Source organism: Artibeus jamaicensis, unplaced genomic scaffold (genome assembly GCF_021234435.1).
Source record: "Artibeus jamaicensis isolate MK-2021 breed Jamaican fruit bat unplaced genomic scaffold, CSHL_Jam_final contig_700, whole genome shotgun sequence".
NCBI classification, from domain to species: Eukaryota; Metazoa; Chordata; class Mammalia; order Chiroptera; family Phyllostomidae; genus Artibeus; species Artibeus jamaicensis.
The window spans coordinates 7,690,288-7,708,537 of NW_026521930.1; the positions used below are offsets into that span (position 1 = coordinate 7,690,288).

At 53.0% G+C, this 18,250-nt stretch overlaps 1 protein-coding gene and 1 long non-coding RNA gene across 5 annotated transcripts in view; one reads left to right on the forward strand and one right to left on the reverse strand.

The window, feature by feature from the left end:
- Positions 1-18,250, reverse strand: part of KATNIP (katanin interacting protein) — a 194,420-nt gene that overhangs the window by 112,483 nt on the left and 63,687 nt on the right. For all 4 annotated transcript variants that reach the window (XM_053671630.1, XM_053671629.1, XM_037140018.2 and 1 more), the window contains 2 exons: positions 15,897-16,066; positions 14,256-14,353 (listed from right to left, as the gene is read on the reverse strand). In XM_053671630.1, coding sequence (XP_053527605.1) covers positions 14,256-14,353; positions 15,897-16,066 — 268 coding nt within the window. The remainder of the gene's footprint in view (positions 1-14,255; positions 14,354-15,896; positions 16,067-18,250) is intronic.
- Positions 3,696-11,663, forward strand: LOC128628340 (uncharacterized). The gene is made up of 3 exons (XR_008392722.1): positions 3,696-3,759; positions 10,066-10,232; positions 11,603-11,663. It is a non-coding gene; the product is annotated as an uncharacterized LOC128628340 (long non-coding RNA).

An 18,250-nucleotide genomic window follows, 5' to 3' on the forward strand; every position in this document is an offset into this window, starting at 1 on the left:
CCTCTGGGGGCGAGCGTGCTCAGGGCTGACAGTGGGGTGTGTGCCTGTGCACAGCTGCGGTCCTGCATCCCTACACTGGCCCAGCATCATCCCACGCAGGCCAGCCCAGATGGCCCAAACCACCTCTGCCCAGAAGTCTTTACTGGTTCCAACTGCCCAAAGTGGGCTCTGCAGAATTTTTTAGTAACTTTTTGGCCTGAAATAACTTACCCATAGAATTTTAGCAGGTGTTAAGCTTCTCTCATAGCTTTGTGATCAAATGCTTAGGATTTTTCTTCAAGACTTCTCAGGGCCTTTAATACGCCCCCTCCCCCACCTGCCACATACACCTGTGGACGTCCTAAAACAAAACGCAGCACGTGACATTCCTCACACTTTGGGGGAATAGCATTCCTTGGCTCATTCCTTGGGAAACCCACTCCTCGGCCTGGTGTGGCAGACTGCAGGCTGTCCCCCGGGGTCAGTGTCCCTTCCTCCTCCTCTCCTGCACCTGGGGGAACCACGTGAACACAATCTGGCCAATGAGGTATGGGGGGAAGGGTTGTGTGCATCTTTGAGGTTGTGCCCCTGAAGGGGAGGGGACAGCGGCCCCTTGCCCAGGTGGAGCGTAGAGGTGGTGGCGAGCTGCAGAGGACTGTGAGAGGAAGCAACGTGTGGAGGTGGTGAGGCAACAAAGCAGTCAGTTCCTCCATGACCTCTCGGAGCAGGATGCCTGCCCGCCACCGAATGGTCCTGTCAGAGACACATCAACTTTCACGTTGTTCAGCCACTGCTGTTTGGGCCTCCGTTTCAGTGGCCAAGCTGAAACCTGAGCGGTGCGCCTGGCATGCTAAGTTCTCCACAGCCAGGCCCCCATCTATCTTCCCTAGGTCGGCTCCTGCACATATAGTCACCGCCCTGACAACTGAGCCAAACAGAGCTGCTTTCCGTACCCCAAGTGCACGCAGGTTTTTAGCCCAGCATCTATTCCCCGTCCTTCAGGGAGCATCTCCGTCGTTTTCCTTTGAGGCCCATCCCACCCCCCCCCCCCGCCCAATCCACGCGAGGCCCAAGGGCAGAAGGTGACTTAGGGCCTGGTCGGTCAGCCCCGCCACACACCCTGGCCAGGGATCGGGGATGGGCGGCCCTAGGATTCCTGCTAGAGCAGTGGGGAGAAGGTGCTGCCTTCCAACAGGTGTGCTAAGCCGAAGCGGGGCAGGTGTACCAGGAGCTGCTGGACGCTGTCCTGCCCCTAACACAGCAACAGGGAGCTGAGAGACTGGGGCCGATCCTGGTGAATTTGTTTAGACCTCTGCGTCCAGCCATAACTGAAACAAGACACTGCTGCAACCTCTTCCTTCTCGCTAAGCCAGTGCAAATAGGATTTATGCTATTTGCGACAGAATCCTGACCCTCCCACTTCTGCACCTTCACTCAAGTTGGTGTCCCAACCTTAACACCACTCTCCCAAATCTTCTCCATGTGCCCTACCCCACCCACTCTGGGGAGGCTGCCTGACAGTGGTAACATTCCACTGCCCTCCCGTCCTTACTAACAAAACCCCGACTCGCTGAAACGGCTGTGCGACCCTTTACGATGCCCGCGTGCTGGAGACCCCTGCAGCTCGGGACGGCCGTGTGAGCCAGACGCGAGTGGCTGGAAGCCTGCAGGTGGATGCAGCTGCTGAGAAAGCCACTGTTTTCCTGCTAACCAGGCCTCACGCAGTGACACAGGACCTTGCCCTTTATCCTTCTACCCATCTTCCTAATGGAATGGGATGGGAGGTTTGGTTGCAGAGCAGCCATCTCCTGGGAATGAGGGACAGAGCCACACCCTAAGGGTGCCCCATGGAAAACCGGAAGGAGCTCGAGTCCCTGGCTGCCTCCAAATTTTTGTGAGAAATATACAACTGTCTTCAAGCCCCAGGGACCAGGGTTTGTTACCTGCAGCTGAGCTGAGGCCTGGCTGCTAACGGCCCATTAAGCGCTTGTCATCTTTCTGTGGCTATAGCAGTGTTGCTGTGTGTGGTGCAGGGCCTGGGCCGTGGGCTCAGGCAGACCAGTTCGACTCCTGGAAGGCCGAGGCTCATTCCCTAGGCAACCCTGGGCAAGTCGCGTGACCCCCCAAGCACCTCTTTTTACATCTACTAAGGTGGCACTAATGGCACCTTTGTCAGAACTGCTGTGAGGATGACTTGCTCCCCCTCCCGTCAAGTTCATATTTCATCCCCTGTGGACCCAAGAAACAAGCCACCTGTGTCACTTGGTAGTCAGGCAAATACACTGGCACCCATCCCAACGCTGGAGTCAGAGCGGGCTGGGCTGGACTGCGTGGCAGGGCCAGGGGCCAGCGCGGTGCCCAGGGAGTAACGGTGAAAGCGATGCTCCCTCCCGGTGCGCAAACCCAACAGGGAGGGTCTCCTTAAATGCCGACCCCGGGCCTCACCCTAGTGCAGTCCTGGTACTGAGCAAAGAGAGGTCCACCACGCCAGGTGTCCTGAATCTATTGCCCAGGTGAGGGACAGTGGTTTAGACTGTGCATTTCCCCTCAGACCCTGGCAGCGCTAGAACCATGCGCAAGGTAAGACCCAGCTTCCCCACAAGGTTAATGAACTCAGCCATCGGCCTGACAAAGCAGAACATGAGGCCGGAGCCGCGGTGCCCTGTGGGACCCTTGGCAGTCCGGACAGCACTGCGTCCCGTCCATGTCCGCGCTCTCTCACCAGGTGCCATCTCATTCAGTGCAACCCGTCAGCACGCCACGTGCTTCGGGTGCGTTTGTCTGCCCTTTTAGTTAACCTCACAGTAATCCCGGGAAACCAGAGCACGGGCCTAGAAGCTACTTGCCTAAGGCTGCACAGCTAGGGGACCACAGAGGTTGGATTTGAACCCCAGCAGTACAGCTCCAGAGACCAGTGCTGAGCAAATGCTTCCTTTAAAAAGTAAATATCTGGGGCTTTGCCAGCCATGCAGTCTCTGCGACAACACTGGACTGTCCCATTATAGCAGCCGTGGATGATGCCTGAGCAAACGGGCACGGCTGTGAACCACCAGTGCAGGGTCGGGAACAGGGACACACGGTAATGCCTGATCAAGGAAAAGCACTATGTGCAAAAACAGGCTGTGGCCAGATTTGGCTCAGGAGCTGCCGTTTGCTGACCACCCGTGTTCTAAACCACCACACTCCACATTAGTGCTTCCTTATCCACAGGGGACAAACCCCAAGACCCCAGTGGACGCCCGCAACTGCACACAGTCCCCAATGCTACCTGCCCTATGTGTTTTCTATACATACGTGCCTGTGATAAAGTTTAACTCACAAAGGAGGCACAGTAGGAGCTTTACAACAATAACTAGTGCTAAAGTAGAACAATTATTACAATGTCCTATAATAAAAGCTACGTGACTGTGGACCCATTAAATGAAATGAGGGCCCCTTGAACCTGAACGCTGTGACGCCGGCAGGCAGGCGGTGTGTACAGCACAGAGACACTGGACAGCAGGATGGTCCCTGTCACGAGGAGGACGGCGCTGGACAATGTGAGCTGTCATCATGCTGCTCAAAACGGTGTGGTATTTAAAGTGCATGACTTGTTTATTTCTGGAACTTTACATTTCCTATTTCAGACCACAGCTGACTGTGCAGACACCTGAAGAATAAGTGGGCCCAGCCTGAGCTACTACCGAGGCCTTTGGAGGGAACGGAGGAAAACTAAAGAATTTCCTGAGAACATCTAACACTCAGAAAAGGAACCAGGGACTGAGCTACAGATCATCCAAGGTAAAGACCTTGGCGAGGGTACAAGGGCCTGAAAAAGGCAGGTAGGGAGCCGCCCTGCCAGAGACCAGGGAGGGGGAGGAGGCACAGAAGCAAGTTGCCACAGGACGCTGGCCTCCTCCAGAGATCCCGTCACTTGGCAGCGCGCCCCGCTATTTCTGGAGCCGCACATTCCCCTCCGCCTTCCTCATGACCGTCAGCCTCACTGCCTTGGGCTCAGGCTCCAAGTGTGGCCTCGCTGCCTCCCAGGCTTTCGTCGGTTCGCTCCCAGAGCATTTGTTCACATCAGCAGTGGGACCCGCAGGGAGTAAGCACTGCACGGGGCACGAAAACCTGGGGCTTCCAGGCCGGGAGACTCCTGGGGGCTTTACTGCCTAGGGCCCAGATGAAGCTATAAAAGCTATGAATTTCACCACAGAGATGAATTTTTCACGCTATTTTCAAGGAGGGTGTGCTCCTCTCCTTCCCAGGAACCGCTCAAAAGCTGCCCAAATGCTGAAGCCGGTACAAGAGAGAAGGGGGTGGGCAGCGGCACAGGGGGAGCCTCGCTGGGCAAGGGGCCCAGGCCTGGGACGCGGCCAGGCCCCTCCCCGGACCGCTGCTGCTCTGTCCAGAAAGGGAGGGTCTGCGCGAGGGCCTCACTACTCCGTGCGCCGTCCATGCCGCAGCAGCTCAGGCTTCCCCTGGAGGATTTGTGAGAAATGCAGCTCATTTCTGGGAGCCGAAATCTGCATTTTAATAGGACCCTAGGTGGTTTTTATGCATGTAAAAGCTTAAACAGCATAACATCCAGGTGGCTTTGTGGTGGGTGCTGCTGTTTCTGCCCAGCATGTGTTCCCCTGTCTCCTGATAAAAGCACCCTGCCCTGACCAGTGTGGCTCAGTTGGTTGCAGCGTCATCCCATAAACTGAAAGGTCACAGGTTTGATTCCCAGTTAGGGCACGTGCCTAGGTTGCAACTTTGGTCCCTGATTGGGATGCATGTGAGAGGCAACCAATCCATGTTTTTCTCTTGCATCCTTGTTTCTCTCCCTCTCTCTCCCTCCCTTCCTCTCTCTCTAAAATCAATACTCGGGGAGTTCTAGCCAAGATGGAGGCACAGGTAGACACGCTGTGCCTCCTTGCACAACAAAAGAAGGAAACACCAATTTAAAAACAAAAAACAACCAGAACTGCCAGAAAATTGAACTGTATGGAAGTCCAACAATCAAGGAGTTAAAGAAGACACATTCATCCAGACTGGAGACAGGCAGCCAGGGCGGAGAGGACACAGGCGAGGCAGTGGCTGGCTGACCCGGCGGGCCAGGCGGCCGCGGCAGCAGCTGGCCCCAAGGCAGCCCCGCATTTGTGTGCAGATAAAACTGGGAGGAACAACTGAAGAGCAAGACAGGCTGTGCAACCCAGGGTTCCAGCTCAGGCAAGATAAGGCCTCGGAACCTCTGGCTGTAAAAATCTGCGTGGTTGTGGCAGTGGAAGAAACCACCAGTCTCTTGAAAGGACGAGAGAGCCAAGCCACAGGCACTGTTCCCTTCTGACCCCTGCCCCACATACAGCGCCACGACGCAGTGACATGGGTTGCCCTACGCTGGGGAAACACCTAAGGCTCTGCCCCTTACAACATAATCGGTGCACCAAGACAAAGAAATGTGGTCCTAATGAAAGGACAGATCAACGCTCCAGAAAAAGGACTAAGTGACGAGGAAATAGCCAACCTATCAGATCCAGGGTTCAAAACACTGGTAATCAGGATGCTCACAAAAATGAGTATGGCCACAAAATAAAGAAAGTAGTAAAGGCTGTACAAAGTGAAATAAAGCAAAATATACAGAGAACCATCAGTGAAAGGAAGGAAACTGGGAGTGAAATCAATGATTTAGAACAAAAGGAAAAAATAAACATTCAACCGAAACAGAATGAAGAAACCAGAATTCAGAAAAAATGAGGACAGGCTTAGGAACCTCTGGGACAACTTTAAATATTCCAACATCTGAATCATAGGGGTGCCAGAAGGAGACGAGGAAGAGTGAGAAATGGAAAACTTATTTTAAAAAATAATGGAGAACTTCCCCAATCTGGCAAAGGAAATAGACTTCCAGGAAATCCAGGAAGCTCAGAGAGTCCCAAAGAAGGTGGACCCAAGAAGGAACACACCAAAGGAGATCATCATTACAATAGCCAAGATTAAAGACAAGAGGAGAATCTTAAAAGCAGCATGAAATAAGGAGACAGTTACCTACAAAGGAATTCCCATAAGACTATCAGCTGATTTCTCAAAAGAGACCTCACAGGAAAGAAGGGGCTGGAAAGAAGTATTCCAAGTCATGAAAGGCAAGGACCTACACCCAAGATTGCTCTTGGGTGTAGGTCCAGCAAAGCTAGCAGTTAGAATGGAAGGGCAGATAAAATGCTTCCCAGATAAGGTCAAGTTTAAAGGAGTTCATCATCACCAAGCCCTTATTATATGAAATGTTAAAGGGACTTATCTAAGAAAAAAAAAGAGCAAAACTATGAAGAGTAAAATGACAACAAACTCACAACTATCAACAATTGAACTTAAAAAAACTAAAAACAAAAACAAACTAAGCAAACAACTAGAACAGGAACATAATCACAGAAATGGAGATCACATGGAAGATAATTAGTGAGGATGGGGAAGGGGAGAATGGGGGAAATGTAAAGGAAATAAGAAGCATAATTGGTAGCTATAAAATAGACAGGGGGAGGTGAAGAAAATAGCATAGGAAATAGAGAAGCCAAAGAACTTACAGGTACAACCCATGGACATGAACTAAGGAAGAGGAATGCTGGAGGGAGGTGGGGTACAGGGTAGAGGGGAATAAAGGGGAGAAAAAAAGAATAGGACAACTGTAAAAGGATAATCAATAAAATATACTTAAAAAATAAATTCAATAAGCATGTCCTCAGGTGAGGATAAAAAAAAAAGCACCGTCATTTCCTTTTGGTAAATCCTCCCTTCCCAACCCTAATCCAAGTGTTCACGTGAAACAGAGACCAGGGCTGGGTGGAGCACGTGACCCAGGATGGCCGATCTGAGTATCAGACCCCTCTGGCCCACAGTGAAAGGGTAACTTGTTCAAGGGAGTCCGAGTCATGGAAGAGCAGGAGACGGGATGTAATCTGGGAGCTGCTGCTGGCCATCTTGTTTCTCTGACCACACAGAGAAACATGAGGAAAAGCAGAGTTGGAAGATGGGAAAAGCCTGCTATGCTGTCTGGACACCTGGACCCAGCCATGCCTGAACGGGGAAAGTCGCTGGCAAGTAAGAGAGTTGGAATTCATGCCACTCTGTCGGTCTGATCTGAATGACAAACATGAGAAAGAGCTCCAGCATTCAAGGAGGAGCACTCATGTGCCACTCTCTCTTCTGCAGCTTCCCCTTCTCCCTTCCCAGGAGCTCAGCACACCTGCTCACCTTACCAAGACGTCAGGAGATGGGTTTGCAGTGGGCATGAAGGCACTTAATCAGCAAGTCCTCACTGAGTACTGACTGCATACATGTCAAGATATAAAAGAAAATTTTAAACCAATGCCCTGGCCTGTCAAAGAGTTCACACAGCACACATAGTGGAAGAAGGTGTTTGTGAAGCAACATGTGACAAAATTAATATGACCCAGAAAGAGTTTCTAAATGCTGAGTGGGTACCAGAGAGGGGACTAAGCTGTCCCCCATCTGGCAGCTCCTCCGCCGCAGCTCCAGGTAGGCGCCTCTACCACGGCTGGGAGAAGGAGGAGGAGCAGCCCTGCCCACACAACGACGCCCACCTCCCCGCGGAGAGCGCCCCGGCAGGTTCCAGCCCAGCCCCCGGGCACGCCAGCTCGCTGCCTCCCACCCTCACGCCCTCGCAAGGATGATGCCCAAGCTCCTGGCTGGCTCCCCGCCTGGCGTGCTGCTCTACCCGAGTGGGTGTTTCTAAGCAGCTGCTCTCTCCCGCCTACTTGCAGTACCAGACTTGGGTAGACCTCTGCAGTATCAACCGTAGAGGGCAGAATTTAAAAGCCCCGACATCCAAACGCCCCTGTTTCAGTTTGCCAGCCCAAGGCCAGCTTCTTTCACACTCAGCCACACCCAGGCCAGCGTCCTGCTCAGAGTATCTGTGTGTATCTGCTGCCCTTCTCTGAGCGGATTGTTCTAAGAGGTCCGTGTGAAAGCTTACTGTCAACTAGAGGGAGAAAAAGATCCGGGCTGGGGCTGCCCTGCCGGGCTGCGCAGGTTGTACAACACGGAAATGGCTCCCTCTAGAGGTAGGAGAGTTCTAAAGACAGACAAAGGCAGGTTTGGGGTGGGAGTAAATCTGCCTCATTTGATTTGTTCTTCCCGGATTTGTCTGATCCCTCACAAATAATAGTGCTCGACACTCTGGATCATGCAAGGTCACCGTAAAGGCCGAAGCTTCATGGGTTGTTCCATTTATTGTCCTCACTTCGGGGGTTTGCAAAACTCAGAAGGAGGAAAACAAAGGGAAGGGAGCCCCATGCTTCACATGTTCACTCGTGAGCTTTCCCGGCGGGGGGCTTAAGCTGCCTGGCCCACCACAGGAAACAGGATACAACAGTGGAGCCAGAGCAAAGCCTTTGCTGTAATAATTGTAATGAACTTGCTTCTCAGGCCTTTAAGGGAAGCCCACCCCACAGTAAATTGCTGGAAGGCCAGTCCCTTCACTACCAATTTAACGCTAAGAGCTGATGACTTTCATCAAATCTGACAGCTTTTGGTAAACGACGGCTCTGTTGATTAGGCTGCTGTCCACCCCCGTATTACAAGGCCAAGGAAGCCATAAATCTTAATCCAAGGATAACAGCAGAAAGATCTAAGGCCAAGACATGGCAGGGTGGGGGGCAGGGAGGACAGTACCAACCAGAGCCCATTTATCACTACAAGACATTCCACAGTGCAGGTGGCAGCGTAGAAGGCCAAAAAAGCAACACCATTCACCTCCCCCGATCCCCCAGAACTGCAGAGTTCCGAGAAGAGTTTCACAGGTGCCGCTGGTCAGCCAGTGTTTAGCTGACACTGTGATTTTGTAACTCCCGGATCCTGAGGCCCATGAGCCTGAGGCCACCCCTTCCATCAAGGGTAGCTCTACCCAAAGGGCTTCCTAGTTGCTGGGCAAGACCCTAAGAAGGAAAATCTACTGCACTGGAAGAGGCAAAGGGACTGGGCTTGGTCAGTGGGAAGGGGCTGTGTGACTCGAGAGAGTTTGGGGGAGACGCTGAGAAAAGATGGCAAGAGCTCAGGTTGGAGAGCACAGGGATGCAACGGGGGGCAGAGGGGAGACGGGGCAGCGGAGTGGACGGACCGCAGGGCTCCCTGTGCACTGTGACCACTATGCCCCGGCCGACCTGGCCAGTGTAAATACACGAGTTGACTGGCCCCACCTGTCCCTCCTGCTGGGCACAGGAGTCACCAAAGGACGGGGCAGGGCTGTGACCCCTCTCCTGATGGGGCAGCTTCAGAGAACTGGCCAGTGGAGACTTTGCTACCTTGACAACCCTGCCTAGCGCTGGCTGCCTCCTAGGACGGCGGAGCCCATTCTAAAGGGTGGAGAGACTGCCTTCATCTCTATCCTACACACACCCATAACCCGTCCCCAAGGGCTTTTACTCATGGAGAAACTTGCTTCTTAACTCGACCACTTGTAGCCAAAGGAAGCTGCAATCCACTCCCTCTTCTTCAGGACAGTAACAGTGCAGTTGGCACATGGGGTCCATCTACCATCTGTGTGCAGCCTCCTTGATGGAGGCGAGGGGGCCCGTTCCCACTCGGCGAACAGCTCCAGGCCGGACCAGGCAGGCCTTGGATCGCCAGAGCTGGCCCCCACCCCCAGTCCCGGCTGGCCCGGGCAGCAGTGGCGTCCTGCCCAGGCCAACCCGGAGTCCAGGCGTGACCCGAGTAACAGAGATGGGCTAAGAGAATCAGATGGTCTCTCCCTTGGAAAATGACAACAGACAAGTACTGAGGGAATGAAAAACTGACATAGAGAAAGCCTGATGGGTCAGGAAAGATGCAGTGATAGTGAAAGCTGGGGGTAAGGAACCGGGGTGCAAGGTGGAGACTGGAGAAGACTGGTAGAGAAGAGAAAAGGCTGAACTGGGTTCACAGGAAGCCCCGTTTCAAACCTTCCCGCCCGGTCCTCCACAGCCACCTGGCCCTATCAGCGGCCCTTCTACACCCAGCAGCTGCAGATTTTTCTAAAACATGAGCCCAAACATATCACTCTCCTATCGAAAGTCCTCCATGGAGCTCCTCACATTAAAAATAAAATCCAAACTCCTTCTCGGTCTCTCCCAGGCACAGTGTGATCCGGTCCCTCCACCTGGGAGCCCCAACCCTCGCACCCACCCCGTCCGCCTCTGAGCACGGTCCAGCCCGACTCTACTCCCCACGCCCTCACCGTTCCCTGCGCTGGGCGGCTCTCCCTCCAGGCCTCCCTGGAGTGGCTCCATCTCATCTCAGAGGTCAGCCCAGATGCAGCCCCTGGGGAAGCCTGTGGCCCACCCCCTCTAGAGCAACTCTTCCCACAGACACTGTCCATCTCATTCTACTCTTTCCTGTCCTCCACGGCATTTGTTTCTTTGCTTGTTTTTGGTCCTTGGCCGGTCCAGTCATGCCCTGCAAACGTAAGCTCCCAGAGAGCAGGCCTGGCCTGCTCCACTCACTGCGCTGACCAGAGCACGCACATGCCCAGACTTCAGTAGTTGCTCTGTACGCGGCCACAGGACGAATGGAGGATTCAATGGGTGAAGAGTAAAGGGCCCTGGTGCCTGCAGGCAGACCGCCCTCGGCATCTGCTCCTGCACCGGTTACACAGCTGTGTGTTTACCGATGGCTCCCTCTGCGCTGTGGGTGCTGCCTGAAACCCTGGTCAAACACCGGCTCGTTCAATCCTCATTACCTACCCTACGAGACAGACACCATTATCACTTGAAAAAATGGGCACCGAGGGGCTTAGCAGCTCGTCTAGGACCATACAACTAGTAAATAATCCAGCTGAGGCTTTAAACCTGGACATCTTGCCCGAGTCTGTGCTCTTGACCACTTCTCTGGACTTGTCTGTCAGCTGCTGCCACACGGTCCTACCTGAAGCACCAGCAGATGGCCCGTGCTGATGGCCCACCCATGATACCCTGTGAACACATCCTTCCCAGAAACCCTGGAAGGTGTTATTGATGATAATCCCAAAGCTCGGAGAGGTCACAGTGCAGCTCCAGGGCACACAGCTAGTAAGGAGTTTGTCTGACAACAAAGCCCTTTCCCTTCTATTCCCAGTGGGACATCACAGGCTGAAATGTCCCAAAGAGCCAGATGGGAAATGGAAAGGTGTATGACAAATAGCAGAGCAGTAACAAACTGCAAGTGCCACTGGGCCTCAGTTATGGGACACACAAGAGTGGTGGGGACGGCAGCAAACAGGTGGGCCTGCGCCCTAACCTGGGAGACTGCTCCTGGGCTCCCTCTAGTGGCTGCCTGATGGGAGGGCAGCCCAGCCCAAGGGGGCCAGATCTTTCCATTTTTCTAGAGAAGCAGAAACAGAGCTTCTTAAAAAGTATATAAAATTCATTGAATTTAAATGTTAGCAAGTGACTAAGTCTTTTTAAACTGCGTGAGTTGGAAAAACATTATCTGGGGGCAAGTTTGGGCCTCAGGCTTGTTCACTCCGGATCCCCCAGGTGCTCTGCGCGTGCGCAAACCGCTGTCACGGCTTCCGGGTTGGCGGTTCCCGCACCCCCACGGGCGGGGGGGGGGGGGGGGCGGCTCCAGGGCAGGAAGGGAGGCTTATCCGAATGTCTTCTTTTATTAATACTTTACTTCTTCTTTTTATTTTTAGAGAGAGGGGAAAAGAAGGAGAAAGGGAGGAAGAGAAAGATCAATGTGTGGTTGCCTCTCCCATGCCCCCACTGGGGACCAGGCCACAACCCAGGCATGTGCCCTGACTGGGAATCGAACCAGTGCCTGTTTGGTTCACAGTCCACGCTCAATCCACTGAGCTACACCAGCCAGGGCTGAATGTTTGTTTTTAACCCCAGAGCCTCGCCTAGGACCTGGCCCATGGCAATAAATGTTTGCTCAATTAATGGATGATTTCCTTCATGACTCGGCTTTTGGTCCACTCATCACCGCTGAAGCCTCCCCAGTTCATCAAGATCCCTGAGGGCTGTGCCCAGAGGACTGCATAAGGGTGGGGCAGTTGATCTGGTTGGAAATGGTAGGGGGTCAGATGACCCCCGGTAGCCATTCCACTATCCTCCTAAGACGCCTTCCTGTTCAGCAGAGGCCAGAAAACCGGATGCCACCCTTCCCCAGACTCCCTTTCAGCTGGGGCTCTGGATGTGACTTAGGCAAGGCCACCAGACAGCCTCGCGAGAGGCGGGGGGAGCAGAGTGAGCTGGAGGCTGCTTCTGTGCTCAGCAGAGGTGGAGGGAACGGGTTTTTCAGCAACGTCCCGCTGTGGCTAGACAGGGTCTTTCATCACAGAGCTGCCCGAGCAAGCAGTGTCCCTCTGAGGCCAACCGTGCGGCAGTTGCTTCTTCATTCCTGATGCCGACCCCCCACCTCCCCTGTGTCCCAGGCAGCAGCTTCCCTGGCAGCCCCCTGCTAAGATGCTGGAGCCACCCCTGGAGGTGCGGCTCAGGGCCCACCCCTGCCAGCCCGAGGACTGGGTAAGCACCAGATTCCCTGCATTACATTCATCCAGGATGAAAATGGCCTGAGTGGTGTCCACTGTTAGGCGCTGGCTGGCCGCTGACTGGTATGGTGCAGAGGGACAATCACAGCATTCATGGCATCAGGAAGCCAGGAAATTTGCCGTGATTAGGCCTTGTGATGTCTGGGACCACAGGGAGAGACTGGGGACGGATGTTAATCAATCTTGGGCCAAGTCTTAAATTGCACAGATTCTGGGGCAGCCATTATATTGCAGGCTAAGAAGCAAGTATGGCTCCAGAAAACAGAAGGCACTCAGAACAGCTCAAAGGATGGTCTGAAGGGAGAAGTGGAGAATGGCCTCGTTAATGAGAAATTAACATTCATTGCTGGGGACAAAGGAGGCCTCCAGGCTCTGAGCCACCCAGGCCTTGCTCGCTGGCACTGGCGCTAGCTGGCAGGAGCACCCTTCCCCATTCAATCAGACACCCACAAGTGTCTCTGCGGAGACGTGCAGGGCCACTGGATTTGGAGTCACAGGATGAAACCTCAGCCTACCCTTCTCCCTTGGTAGCTGTGTGACTCAGCAAGTCACCTTACCTCTCTGGGCCTCAATTTCTTCAGTGGCACAATGAAGATATTTACGGACCTACAGCATTCTTACAAAGTTGGTCCAATCAAGTATCTGTAAGTATTTACCTGGAGACCCATACATATAGTGCGGTGCAAAATGTTATAAGCAGCTCTCTCCCACCTTGGCGAGCAGAGGATGAAAGAGTATGTACACCACCGCTTAAGCCTCACCTCAGACCAAATGAGTCAGAATCTCGGGGGGTGGAGCCTGAGCATCAGTATTTTAAAAACCTTCCAGACAATTTGGAGCCAATTTGGACATGGGGGGTGGGGGCGGTTGTGACGCACAGGTCCCTGGTGAGATGCAAGTAACTCCCAGGTGAGGTGTACGGACTATATGCTTAAGAATACTGAGCTTGGGGCCAAAGATCTGGGTTTGGGTCTTGCTTCTGCCACTTCTTGGCAGTTGACCTTGGGAGCATTTGTCTCCTCAGCTCCTTTAAAAGAGGAAGGACACTGGAAGTTACCCTGTAGGTCTGCTGTAAGGACAAAGGGAAGGGGGCACACAGGAGCTGAACCCATGCCTGGCACCCAGTAGGGGCTCAAAAATGGGGCTCAAAAATGCAAGATGCCGGCTGCACCAGCCTCAGCAGCAACCAAAGTCACATCTCAGGTCTGTGGGGCAGGTGCTGTCTTCTTCACCCACCACATCCCTGGCATCTAAGACCGTGCCTGGCACATAGTAAGTACTCAATAAAATACAGCTACATGGCCCTGGCTGGCATAGCTCAGTGGATTGAGCGCGGGCCTGAGAACCAAAGGATCACGGTTTGATTCCCAGTCAGGGCACATGCCTGGGTTGCAGGCCAGTTCCCAGCTGGGCACGCACGAGAGGCAACCATACATTGATGTTTCTCTCCCTCTCTTTCCTTTCCCCTCTAAAGATAAATAAATAAAATATTTTTAAAAAAACCCAGCTACATGAATCATGAATGCATCACCATGAAAGGGCTGTAAGTCTGACCTGTGACACTCCAGAAGAGACGATCACGTGGAGAGAGGCTGGAGGACCCCACGGGCTCCTCCGTCCCCCAGAGGCCGGAGCCACACGCAGAGCGGACGCCGTGGCAGTGCCCCGCCACACCCACCGCTGCCCACGCAAATCCCAGACGCCCTGACTACGTTTCTGTCCCCGCAATAACCCCACTCCTCATTCTACAGTGTGAGACGGGGCCACGGTCTTGACTCTGCCCGAGTTTCCAGACCTGGTGCCATCCGCGGCGCTGGACTTTGCTGGGGGCTGTGCGTGAATTGCGCCTTAAAGCTTCTTCGGCGTCTCGAAACAGAGTTCTTCGTCCACCATCTGCACCAGAGACAAGGGGGGGGACTTGGTGAGGCACTGATGACAAGCTCTCAGTGCTGGCAGTTTCGTAACTCACATTTAAATACATATCAGTACATCCACAATTCCGTGTGGGAAGTTACTGACTGCAGCATCATTTGTAGCAACAACGCGTTAGAAAACAAGCTACGTGCCCAGCAAAACTGGAATGATAGTGATATCTGTAACAACGTACAGCCAAATGGAGCGGGTCGACGACATACAAGAAGAACAATCTCCAAGGGACAGGACGATGTGTACCACAGGCCAGCATTTGTGTAACAGAAGATAGAGGGGGCAGATTTGTGTGGAATAAGCGACTCTCCTGCTGGTGGCCCAGGTGCAGAGACTCCTACTGTTTGTCCCTCCCTGAAATCCGGGCTCAGAAAGGCCTGCTTCTCCTGCCTGGCAGCAGGTCAAGGGGTCCGCCAGCAGGAAAGCTAGGAGCTCGGTCTGCTTTTCCTCTTTGCCCTGGGGGCTAGGAAGCTCCTGCTAAACTCCCAGCTGAACCACGTGACTCTCCTGGGGAAGGTTTGGGACCATTACTTTCTCCTTTTATCACCCTGTTGTTTTGACTTTCAGTGCCAATTAATGGCTTGGGACTTTACCATACCTGTGGTAAGGATACAAATTAAGATTATTGTGTGCTGGAAACTTTACATTTCTTATGCCATTTAATCTTCCTGGTAAGCCTGCAAGGTGGGCATAATGATTCCCATTTTACAGAAGAGGAAACTGAGGGTCAGAGACAGACGACCCATTTGCCAGGGGTCTCAGAGCTAGAAAGTGGCAAAACAGGGTTCAATCACAGCATTGCCTCATTCCAACTCATCTTGCTATAACTCAGAGCACACTGGTCATTTAGGCAAAGCCGCTTGCTCTGAAGGGCACTCTGGCACCCTAAGGACAGGCGCCTTCTAGTAGCATTTTAAAAATGAAGAAACAAAGGCACAGAGGGACAGCAGGGCCTCCCCAAAGCAGCTCGGCCAGCTGGGCCCCGCCCCCACGTGCTCTGCTGCTTCACTCGCTCCACCACCAACTCGTTTGGGCAACTACGTTGGGCCTGCAGATGGCGTGGGCACTTTCTCCTCGACTTCGCGGACTTTCTGGGCTTTTGTTATAGGACACATTGAAAACCATTTAAAGTGTGCAGAATACGGAGTAACAAAAGTCAGAAGTGAACAGTGGAGTCCAAACAGTGATTAGGTGCTGACAATCGGGCATCATCAAAATTATCCCAGCATTTCCTCACATGAAGGCACCCGAGACCCAGGAAATGTAAAAGCCAGGAATTCACTGCTCTGACCTTTGCCCTGGTGCAGAAGAGGCCAAGACTAGTTTTAAAAGATTTAAAAAAGGATTTCCCTCACTCACATGTGCTCTCTCTCTTTCCAGCCAAGCAGGTATTGTGAACCTGCAGAGGTTACCTCACTGTTTGCTGATGAGTGTACGTGCACAGGATGCAGCTCTGTGGTTCTACTCAGTTAACTAAGCTGCCGCGTAGCCAGGAAGGACCTGCGCTCACCCTGTGTCCCCTCGGGCTGCGAGGCGCTTCTGGAGAAGTCGGAGTGGACAGCTTTCCGCGGCAATGTCTTCACTTCGGAATTGGCCCCGTTGACGTAGACAGAGAAGCCCTGCTCCAAGTGCTCCAGTCTCAACTGCACGGGGTCCTTGGTTTGCAGATGCTTCAATATTCTGGAAGACAAGTGACCACCTGACCTTCATCATATGAGCCAGGCCACTGCCCACCCCCACACGGGGATGGAACTGCTGCTCTGGGTGGTGCCACCAGCTGTGTGTCCACAGCCCCTAAGAAGCCTGTCACACATGGAGGGCAGCAGCGAGGGGAAGGCTGCTTCAAGTCCTGGAGGGCTGCTTCTGATTTAATTCTGAGACTCAGTCACACATTAGCAAAGCACGAAGGCGCACACGCCGGCCCCGCAGCGGCAGAGATGGAAAGCCGGCACGGTTCCGAAGCCGTGCATCTCCAGTGCTGTGGGTGGTGGCACTTGGTTCAGTGTGGAAGCAAAATGGTTTGGGGGCCGAGCCTTTGTGAGAGAGATTTCACGTAGCATGCCAGCAAATCTGGCACACCCCCCAGTAGGCCGGCAGACTGAGTTTTTGCTTCAGTGCGAAAAGGGCTCTCACTCACCCTGTTAGCTCGACTGTCATCATTTCTTATTCAAATGCAGTTAAAAATATATCAGTGCAGGTTCTGTTAAGATTAATGATGTGATTATCTCACCCTTACGCTAAATGGTCTGGGCCGGAGCACGGCCGGGCGTCCAGCTCCGCTTCCCCGAAAGCCCGCCTGACCCTCGGGCTCGGCCCCCTCCCCACCCGTGCATTGCCACAAACGGCGTGTAGTGTCCTCTTCCGCCCGCCAGAGCTGCTCCCCTCTGACGCCTGTGTGCACCCCCACAGCTAGACTGACTGACACACAGGATGAAACACAGACGTCCAGCACGGCGACGGGCGTGCGTCCTCCGTCCTCAGTGATCGACTCCTGCCGCACTGGCAAAGTGTGCACTTTAGAAAATGACAGAAATCACGGAGAACGGGGCTGTCAAACTCATTTTCGCCAGGGCCACATCAGCCTGGCACGGCCTTCAAAGGGCTGAATATAACTTCAGGACTGCGTAAATATAACTACTCCTCAGCAGTTAGGCAAGAGCTCGGTGCTGCCTCCAGGTAGAAACAGGGGCCAGGCCCGACCGGCCCCCGGGCCTGTGGTTGCCACCTGTGACATACGAGGTACACAGCACATGCCCAACTCTGTCCCAAACACTTCCTATCAGCACTCAAGTTACACTATTCTTGGTGGTTACATTCTGTAAAGTTACTGCAAACACCGAATTAGTGATCAGTGAACCACAGCTCCTAGGGGAAAATACAGGATTTGGTTCCTGCGAGCCTCTGGTTACAACGTTGTCCCCAACTGACTGAAACATAACCTTGCTCCATGTGTGTTTCTGTAGAAAGCCCTCGTTTAGTAGAGTTGATTCATTTGCACTGAACTCATGGCCAGCAGCACTCCAACTCGCTCCTGAAGGAAGCTCGCCTAAGCCGTGCATTTTCCCTGTAAGAAACACCACAGCCTTCTCGCACTTAGCAACACTAGAGAGCACTTCAGCGCTATGCCTGTGGCCCATTTAAACAGCAGGATCACCAACAAAAAGCACGAGGATGTGGAAAACACGGCCCTAAGCACAGCACAAAGAGGGTCCTGGTTCCCGGGTGAGAGCTGACACACGAAGGCAGTGTCGCTTTCTACACCTCAGCTCAGAACGTGCAGACAACGGAGAATGACTGCGAAAGCACGCAGGTATCAGTTTTGGAGTTACAGATACATTTTACTTGGCAGATGAATTCACAAATATGAAATAATGTGAGTAACGAGGATTGCCATTAATCACCACAACCATCTATGGGGTAACTGCATTTATTATCTCCATTTAATAGATAAGCAGACTGAGGCACAGAGAGGTTAAGTAACTAGCCCAAGGTCACACAGCTCGTCTAGTGGCAGGACTACGATGGAAACTTGAGCAATTTGGCTGCAGAATCTTCACCACAATGAAGACAACTTCTAAAGCTACTGAGATGATATTGAAACTGGCAAACTTAGATACTGCTGGTAACTCACAGAAACTTCTCAGAAGTAAAATAAAAATATAGAAAATGTCACTTGCTTGGTCTTTGCCCTAAGCACATTCCGGCAAATTGTTCCTAATCAGTCATAACAAAACCCTGAAAGCAACCCACACGTCCAACAGCAGAAAGGAGAAGCCAGGCTCTCACGCAGCCACTACAATTATAAAGAATCTGCTGAAACCTGGGATGTTGCTTAGGATCTGTTTAGTGGGGGGGGGGGGGGGG